Source organism: Haliaeetus leucocephalus, unplaced genomic scaffold (assembly GCF_000737465.1).
Source record: "Haliaeetus leucocephalus isolate CR32 unplaced genomic scaffold, Haliaeetus_leucocephalus-4.0 Scaffold157, whole genome shotgun sequence".
Lineage (NCBI taxonomy): Eukaryota > Metazoa > Chordata > Aves > Accipitriformes > Accipitridae > Haliaeetus > Haliaeetus leucocephalus.
In genome coordinates, this window is record NW_010972593.1 from 20,553 (window position 1) to 30,636 (window position 10,084).

At 43.0% G+C, this 10,084-nt stretch overlaps 1 protein-coding gene across 1 annotated transcript in view; it reads right to left on the reverse strand.

The window, feature by feature from the left end:
* The window catches only part of PGPEP1 (pyroglutamyl-peptidase I), a gene marked incomplete at its 5' end in the record, with an annotated part of 11,006 nt that continues 922 nt past the window's right edge, over nt 1-10,084 (reverse strand). The window contains 4 exons of the mRNA XM_010562301.1: nt 1-865; nt 1,224-1,456; nt 1,993-2,109; nt 7,694-7,746. Coding sequence (XP_010560603.1) covers nt 673-865; nt 1,224-1,456; nt 1,993-2,109; nt 7,694-7,746 — 596 coding nt within the window. The remainder of the gene's footprint in view (nt 866-1,223; nt 1,457-1,992; nt 2,110-7,693; nt 7,747-10,084) is intronic.

Below are 10,084 nucleotides of genomic sequence, written 5' to 3' on the forward strand. Positions count from 1 at the left end.
CAAAAGGAACCTAAAACACATCCCTTCTATCTGCAGCTACCAGTTAACCAGTACATTACAGAGGATCCTACGAGTATTTCGACAATTTGGGGTGAGAAATCAGTGCGTCAAATATTTTTCCATTTCAGCAAAGCAATTTTTAAGACTCCTCATCTCCACCAAGTACTGTTTTACAACAGACAAACTCACACCATTCCAACTCTTTTCAGTTGTACTTTTACATTATAACCTATAATTTGGGCCAAAGAGGGGAAAAAACCAAACCAAAACAAAAGCAAACCTTTCAACTTAAGAACTAGTCATTAGAAGACTGGGTTATCAACTCCCTGCACCTGAACGCCAAGTCCAGATGAGAAACCTTCCATCTGCGCTGTATTAGACTGGTCAGTAGCTGTCACTTGGCTGACAGATAAGCTCTGGATAAAGCACAGCACACACACTTCAGTCACTTCAGAAATGAGTAGTTGCAGGTGTTTTAAAGAAGAGATTTTGAATCCTTTGTTGCCTAGGTTGAAATACACACATCTGACAAAAAAAGTCAATTTCTAGAAGTGGAATTTTCCTTTTTGAAGTCTCCAATTCTGGGTCTCTATGTTTCAGACCGTTTTCCCCAGTACTTCAGTAGCAGGGAAAATTTTGGAAGTGCAATACTAGAATAGCTTCTGCCCACTTTCAGTGTTCGTGCTGACAATTGATTTTGTCTTCAGAATGCTCCAAAACATCGAGCATTTCTTCTATTATAGCCTGTAGTGCCCGACCCAGCTGTTCTGCGGTATATGGTTTTCCCAGAGGAGGCACATGAACAAAAGCTGACCTCCCGCGGCTCTGGTATAAGGAAGTGTAGTAAGTGAAGTCACAGAGGTATCTGAAATACAAGAATAGAGCTTATTTAGCAACAAGTGACAAATACAGTGCGCAAGCTGCAGGACAGGATGAACTGTGTATTATCATTCAGCATTGCAGCAACATCCTGCAATAAAGTGTGGAATACAAGCCAGGTATTGTGAGTCTGTGTAATTGCTTTAATCAAATATAGGACAAAGAAATGTGAAGATCTCTCTTTTTGCCCTGATGATTGGGTGACCACTGAAAAAGAGACAGTACTGCCAGCCCCATGAGAAGTGAAAAGTGTATGAATCATACAGGCCTCATGAGTTGAGCATGAAGGGAACATTCTTTACAGTGTGAGTCTATTTTCCCCATCAATCGCTGGCATCCCATACCTGCCGGCATCCTTAGATATAGTGACTGTGACGTCCAGCCCCAGCGCCGAGACTCTCTTGCAAACTGTGTCCATGTCAATAATGGAATCGATGCATTCTGGGCCACCTTCTACGCAACACTGAGAGCCTGGGCAGAAACGGCAGTTGTCTAAGCCTTTGTAACCTACATTATGGCCGCACTTCTCCAGAGTTACAGTCGTAGCCATACCCGAAACACCTACATGAACCACCAACTGCAAGAGAAAAGAAACAAGTTAGATCAACCAAAATACAAATGGTGGAAAATCAACAGCCCGCTATTCCCAGTTAAAGACTGATGGAGTTGTTACAGGAGTTCTTGCATGAATATCACAGTAACAAGTCATTTTGTCAATGAACTTGTAGGTCCAGTACAGAACCATTCTTCTTGTTTCACCCGCTCCTGACCTAAATTGTAATTTAATCAGGGTAAAAATGAACGTTGGCACGTTCACAGCCGAGCCCACCCCTGGAACAGCCCAGGTGGCACAGACTAACTGCAAGCTGTCTAGACAGCCCTTTGCAGCGGCCTCTTCACACCAACTGCTCCCGTTAATTGGAGCACTCTTTTCTGAGCTATAAAATTCTACAAATTCACATGTTCTCACGACAAAAGAGGAAAAGATCTAGCGAGGGACTACTAGTCTGAACAGGCATTAAAAATAGGACTTCACATTATGCTTGTTGCTGTAAGCGTGACAGATTTCAACCATTTGCTGTGTCTTTTCTCCTCCTCCCTTTACTCACTCACTTGTGGACTGTGCTTTTTCCACAATGCAGGAATGAGTCTTTGCACTGTCTGGTATTCAACTGGGACTTCGTAGACGTGCAGATCCACGTCATCTCGCAGTCCTAGCTTCTCCAACTCCTAAGAACATAAGGAAATAACAAAACCAAGATGGTCAGACACAAGCTCAGCAGAGGGAATAGTTCTGGAAGGTTTAACGGCAGAGTGAGTCTGCTGTGAGGGACTGACATCAGCTTACACTACAGGCTGTATAACCTTGTAAACAGCACTGTAAAAAAACCAACAAAAAACATAACAGGGAACAACAAAGGCATCTCTCCACCTGCGTTAACAGTCTTCACCCACAGGACCGTTTGTTTTGCTCTGATGTGTGTATAACAAAGAAATCAACACTTAACTGACAATAGTTATCAGCAACACCCACACTCAAAAGAAAGGTTGGCTACATTATTTATAGAGGTATATAGTCATATTCACTTCTTGAAAGAACTAGATATTATGTAGAGAAAGTAGAATTGGGAGGATTATATTCATTGTCTAATTTGTCCTCTCTCAGGACTGCTGGCCTGGAGAGCAAATTCATATTTGTTTCCAGATAAAGAGCTCCCAGGGTTAGGTGACAGTACTACCAGGCTTTGATTCTGTGTCTATGAGTCTCCACAAATATTAGCAAACACTCCTCATATGAGAAACTGAAGCAACATTGGCACATCCTCCTCAATATATTTGTCTTACTTTTATTTTGGCAGAATCTAGAATAAAACACAGCCTATTTCCAAAAGGTAAAATTGGTTTCCATCGCTACCTTTACCTATACCTAATACACTGTACGTAAATTTTGCAACATGACCTGTTACCACTGTAGTGATTCAACTAACGCAGTAAAGTATTTCTCCCTCTGTAACATTAACTAAAGCCATGCCTTGAAAACATCCCAAATATCCAGGCAATAAACTCAGCCAATTTCCTTTAAACCTTTTAAAACACAAAGTGTCAGTTAAATAACTTGCAAAAACTTCTTTAAAACCGGAGGGAAGAGGAAAGATCTTTCCCCCCCGCCCCTCAGTATACCTGACTGGAAAGCACACTGTTTCATCCCAACATTGTTGAGTTCCCTCTACATGCAGCCCATGTTCCGGGGCACTTCTCCCTTGCTCTTCTTTGGCCTCCATTTCAAAACACTCCAGTCTCACCAGTAAGGCTTCAGTTCGAGGCTTGCTCATTTGGTACTTCAGGCTTTACCAGTCTAGCCCAGAACAGGACTTCATCAGAAGTGAAACCTTTTAGAGCCATCGAACCCGAACTTTCAAGAACCCAAGGAAAGGAAACACCCACATGGTCTGAAGCCTCTGAAAAAGAATGTTCTTAAACAAAATCATCAGCTGAGCTCAAACCTCAGAGCCTTGTGCAAATCCACACCAGGAGGCACTTTTCCAGCGGCTGAAGCAACTTCAGCTATCGTGTTTAATGAGTTCCAACACCATCTAACACAGATCGAGTTTCCCTCTGATGAAGACAACATTTTTTGGCACTCTGAAAAATTTTACAGCTGCTTTTCAAGACTGGTAAGTGACTGCACATGCCACAGAGCTGACAGCCTTAGTCAGAGTCCTCCCATAGCTCTGTCTCCTCTGGAAAGAAGCTGCAAGTGCATCTTTCTCTCTGAAGACAGAAGGAGCTGTGCGCTCTTCCATCTCTGTCACCAGGCCTGTGTTTCAGTTAGAAGAACCAACTCCAGCTTTTCACAAGTTAATACACAGCAGAAGCTTGTCATCTGGTGCTGCTCTTCTCCTCTGAGAGATATGTCGGCTGAAAAATGCAAGCTTACTCACGCCAAAAGCTCAGAATGATTACTTGCACTAACATCAAAGGGGCTGCATGCACAGCAAGAAAATAACCTGCAACTCTCACATCCACAAAGCACTGTAGTTGTTCTCATGGATCTGAGGTAGAAACATCAATGTAAGAAGCCATCAAACTATCAAAGGACGTTTCAAAATATTCTTGAATGATTAAGTTATCTCTATTTCAGGTTCGGATTCGGTGATCAGAGCCAAGAGCTGCTCTTTTATGCAATTCTTAGGCTTTATTTTCCTGCACACAGAGATTATACTTGCAAACTTCAGGCTAAGGAGTGCGGATTAGCTATTTCAATGAAGCTTACTCCATTTCAAATCTTGTATTTCCCTAAGTTTAAAATTATTCCAAATTAAAGACAGTTTAAAAGAGAGGAGAAGTGGAGGGTTTTGGACTCCCCCATTACAATTCTACCTCCTCTATATAAACGTGAGCAGTATCTTAGTATCCTTTTTTTTCTGTAGTTATCAGCACGAGTCATTTCTTTGCTGAGAAGAAAAAAACCTTTCACACTTGTACAGACCACAGACAGTGTAACAAGATTTAGGATAACTAAAACATGCAGCAAAGGCAAGAGTAAGACTTTCACGGACCAGCAGATATGAGCAACAACAATGATAAATCACTTGCTCTGGCTCTGAGGGCAAGTCTGATATTAAAGGCTTGCTGTATTGATTAGTGTCTGGCACACACAGACATTCATTACCAGAGATGGATGCTAAGTGATGTTTCATCACATCTTCTTTACACAAATCTGCCTTCAAAACATTAGCTGGTTTATGTGGTGCGTTAATAAAGTAAGTAGTTTACAAATGAGAGTATTCAAATACAAGTCAGTCTCTTTAGGAACATCTCCAGAGCGTTAACTGGTAGGAATTCATCATCACTTCTCTAAAGAGCGTGAAACAGCTCCTAAAGATGAATTTGACCAGGGAAAGTTTTACTGGCTGTGCAGAATGAGTATCTACAGCGAGCAAGAAACCTCAGGCCGTATGAGCCGCACCATCTCAGTGACAGCTACCTTCTCCAAACGCAAGCACATTAAACCTTAGCCTCACAAATTCACAACTTTCTTTTAACCCAACACAGCGTTCGCGCGCTTCCATTCAATAATAAAGATGTACGCTGGCCCCCAGACAACTTATTACCCACAGCCTTGTATACCTGACAAATACAGAAAAACGAACATGTTTGACCGATTCCCTGACCCCTCAACAATGGCTGTCTTTGTGAGCCTTTAATATCCTTATCAGGTCTGTCTAGACACCCTGACAGTAATTGTCCTTAGTAATGTCAAAACGCACTCTGACCTCTCTCCTCCTCCTCCGGCTCAGCCAGAAGCACTTCGGGGGGATGAAGGCAGGAGCCCATTAGCTTCACAGTCCACGGGGCACACCTGTGTCTACACCCAAGTCACACCGGGGAGGCCAGAAAAGGCCCGTTTCAGTAACTTCTCCTTGAAAGGAAGGTCCCTCCCCAGCAAAAACTGCAGCTGAAAAAGGTCCTCAAAGGAAATATTAAAACGATGAAAACACAGAACAGCAAAGCCACATTAACACAAAATATTTTTACCGTAAGCCTTAAAAAAGAAAGAAGTTATTCTTCACTCTGAATTTATAGGAAATCTCTCCCCCACGCGTGAAAATCTCCAAACATTTCATCTTCACATTATTGGATTGTGACGGCCACTATTTAAGGCACCCACGTGTAAAAATCGTTTAGCTTTCAAAAACAAACAGCTATGCTATAAACTCACGGCAGTCAGAGGGAAAAGACACACCATATCCATGTTCTATATAAGAAGCCAAATAAAACCAAAAAGAGGACTGGAAAGAAAAGCAGAGAATTTTATCCTCAGGATGCAGGATAATAAAAGATGTAATAAACCAGAACTAGCTTAGCCCTAAAGCTAGGAAGGATTTACAAAGATTGTTTAATTGATTTTTCTTCTATTAAAATGCAGATCACACCGTCTGGGATTCAGAAACTCAGACACGCCTTTGTGTCCACTCAGCTCCATGAAGTCCCCTGTCTGAAACTTGCACAATGCCCAACTCGCATGTGCTCAAAGACATGCTGTTCCTTTTTGTCTGGGCCTCTCGGGGCTGAAACAGGGTAAGGAAAGGCAAATCCTCCCCGCTGCCTGAAAGTTTATGTTTTTAGTTAGAAGCTAGCATGAGCTATTAAACAGGACTCAGAGGAAGACAGGCTCTAACGCAGCAGATCGCACACCACCAACTCTAGTTTTATACTCTCAAAATACCCCGAAGCCCATAAAATGAATTTAAAATGCACGCGATTACTTCATCTATCAGCCACACAGCTGAGCAGCCATCAGTGCCTCGAGCTGCCGGGCTGAAGGAATGACACGCCATTTCTCTTCATAGGAATTATACATTAGGTTTGGTTTTGTAAGCAACATCAGAACACCCACCACTCTTCCTGTTCCAGAAGCACAATACCCTTTTGTCTATCTCCTCTAGAATAAAAGTAGCTTGTTTACAATAACTGACATTACATGAGTAAGAACAAACCAAATCAATTAGCCCCACTACTAAATTTCAGCAACGTGCAATTTTTTTGTTCACATACGCAGCTTGCGTTTTTCCCCAAACTCAAACCGAGCAAACCCTAACTCAAATATATTCATTTCCAAAAGGCTCTTGGAGGCAAAGGTTTCATCTTCTCATACCAGCCAACACATTAGACATCTGGACATTAGTTGACTGTAATTGATTAGAGTTTGTGATTTAATTTAAAAGCATTCTAAGGAAGATATTAATCTCAGAGCTCTGAAGGCAAGAGAGATGTGTTGGAGAGAAAAATAGATTTAATTCCCTGGGCAACTGTACTAAAAGGTACCCTTGAATTCCCAGTAGCTTTGTCATAAACCACATCCAGAAGTGACAAATAAGGAAGAAGCAGGATAATGTGGCAGCACTGTCCCTAGCTAACATTTCTACAGCAAGCAACCTTAACTCCTCAGTTTAGCTAGGCATCTAGCAAGAGTTAGATTTCTTCTCATCTGTGAACGTATCGGTGTTACACAGACGAACATGCTTATGCAGATACGCAGCTACAAGTGGCATAAACTTGATTTGTTCAAGCGCGTACGATCTGCTTGAACAACGATCCTCCACCAGCACTCCTGTCTCCAGCAAGGTCCAACTCTGTCAGTCAAGCATCCATTGCTGCTGTTTCTCAGCAGAGAGAAGGCTGGCTCCGGAGCAACAAACACTGCCTGATCCCCTCACACCTCCTGCTTCACCCACCGCCAAAAGCAGGGGGCCACAGAAGGAACTGAGGCGCGAAAGGAGGCAGCGGCGGCTGCTTTTCTTTGGAGTCAGAGTCCTGACATTCAGACCCATGTTGGACGACTCCACAGTATGCTTGAGTCCACAATACTACGAGGTAGAAGTCTCATTACAGATGAGACTTGGCGTAAAGGTTAACCAATTTGCCCAGATTCAAGCTAGAACTGAGAGAAGAACATAAAAATTCTTCTAGGTTTGTTTGTTTGTTTATTTTTAATTCTTTACGGCAGAGGAAGATTCCAGGCTCCCTGCCCCATTTAACATCTTTCACATCTAGGGAGTTGGCCTATGAATTCCTTACTTGCCTCAGCTACATTAACTCAGTCTCATTAAATTCTACTAGCTAAGGGATTGTTTTCTGAGAAGTGAATAAAACATTATCCAGCTGACCATCTGGATATCTGGAGCGAGCCGGTCTCAGTTAATAAACTGGGAAGACAAGTTATAAAAGAGCTGCAAACTAAAATTGGTACAGATATGTTACCAGCACAGCTCTCTGTTGTAACTCGCTAAGAACAAAGTCATAGTGTTACCTGAACTGCAATCCAACTGGCGTTAACGGCGTGCTCTCCAAACGGACCAAACCCTGGAAGAGAAGTAAAAATCCACAGTGATGAAGTCATCCTCACAGGTTTGACTAAACTTAAAGCTGCAAAGCAGTCTGCGCTTTCCTGGTTTATATATCCTGACAGAAAACCCACTTCTTCTAATGCCTAATCCCTATTTACTTCACATCCAAGTACTAAATAAGAGACCTTCACAGAAATGTTTGAACTATACACCTTGTACTGTGAAGGAAAACAATAGCTTGCCTCAAAAGAAACTCTTTTTTCCCAACAGACACTGAGGAAGCATGTTTTTTCCTTTCTGACCAGGTTAGAAAAACTTGTTATTAACAGATAAGTTGACCGATATCAAGGAAGGAGAATTATTATTGGATTTTCTATTCCTGATTGTTTTAGCCCACAGCAGATGCTTCCACAAATGCGGACAAGCCTGTCTCAAATATTTCTTCTCTGCTCAGGTCTTCACCGAGATCTCTGTTAGGATTAGTTATGCCTTACAAGGAAATAAAATACTGCTGACAACCCACCTACACCAAGCAGCAAAGGTTATGATAGCGTTATCAAAAATACTTACTCGCCACATCTAAATTTCCTAATGAGTAACTTAGAGTTAACTAGTAATCCATAACATCTTTTCCTGAGCAAGCACACAAAGGTTAAGCAATTTATCTGGGTGCAACGTCAATATGCTTTAATTTAAAATGTCAGAGTTACCCTATGAGCCTAATGCAATTAGGAGCCATAAATTTTGTCTAACTCGTGAAAGGATTTGAGAGGGACTACAAATATTATATGACACGTTAATGGAAACATTCTATTTGCTATCAACAGTGAGTCTGAGGTTATACTGCACATGACGACGTAAGGAATTTGCACGGCATGGGCTCATCCACGCTGATGGATCTCTTACAAGCTAACCAATGTCGGTATCTCCCCAAAATAAATCTCCCAAAGGTCTCCACAAAATGAAACTGTAGGTGTGTTTTCCTGTGAGCAAACCCCCAACGTTACTAAGACAAGCTACGACTGCAGCATGGGCAAACAAGTCGAATAATCGAATGCCTTTTCAGCTGCTTCTGCAATTCAGCCATGTCCTACAGGACTCTCTGGAAACAAACAATCGCGACCTGCTTATGTTTCATTCCTAAAGAAATCGTGGTAGTCTTACAAGAGAAATAAAATACATCTATTCCTTTTTAACAATTCAACCACTGGAAGGCTGAAGTTCTACAGGTGCCCACGCATGTAACGTAACCCTCTCACTCTGGAGCCAAACGCAAACTGGCACAAATACAACTGTGGGCAATTGCTCCTCTGACTCATCTCCTATACAGATCCCTCATGTTATCTCTTTCGCAGAAGATAAGCAACTTTTGTCAGCAGTATCAAACTCCACCGAGCATGCCCAGGAGTTCCTCCGCATCCACAATAGGGCCCTCCAAGGCTCATTAGCAGTAAACCAGCTGCAGAGATCTTTATGGGATTATCTCCTTAAACAGTTCTAAAAAAGAAATTGCGCACAAATAATACTTATCCTCAGCGAGCACATGCTCGTAACTGAACGGGAACACAACGCCATTGCTAGTTTTAAAAAGGAATTTAGCATGACACTAACGACTGATTATTGAATACGGGTAGACCTGACAAGATAACCACTGCATTTTAGAAACAGACTTCCCTGAAAACAGGGGGAAAAAAAGAGAAAGAAGTACTGCAAGCAGCAGAGTATTTACTGACGCAAGTTTTCTGTTTAGTCACCGCCGCTCAGCACTAGATACAGGTTTGGGAAAGCCAGAATGTGCCACCTGCTTCTTCGCTCTCCGCAACTGTTCTCTGCAAAGACACTTGCCTCCAATTAAAACCGCTCCAGCGCATCAACGACAACGAACCCCTCGCCCCCGCGCTTGCTATTCAAACGGCCTCAACTTCAGCTGCTGGGGGGGGAGACCTGAATAGTTTCACCGAGTTCCCCATTTGTCACAGAACTGCCTTCCCCACAAATCAAGCCGTCCGGCCTTTGTACCCCGGGGAAAGGAGCCTGACAAGCTCTCGCCTGCGACGCCGGGGCCTTTCATTCCCTCGCTTATTCTTCCCTGAGGCGCTTCTGCCGTGCTGCTTGGGTGATTTTGATAACAGCTTCGACACCTTGACGGCTCGGGATGGGGCGGTCAGTGAGCAAATACCCCCCCCCCCCCCCCCCCCCCCCCCCTTGTTTTTCCCGCTCCTTGGAAGATTCAGTCCCCTTCTTTCCCCAGCCAGCAAACTCTTGGGGAGGATCAGGGATGGAAGAGGGGGATCCCAAAGCCACCCCCCCACCAAGCGTTAGGAAAACCGCCGCAAAGCCCCTCACCGAACAAC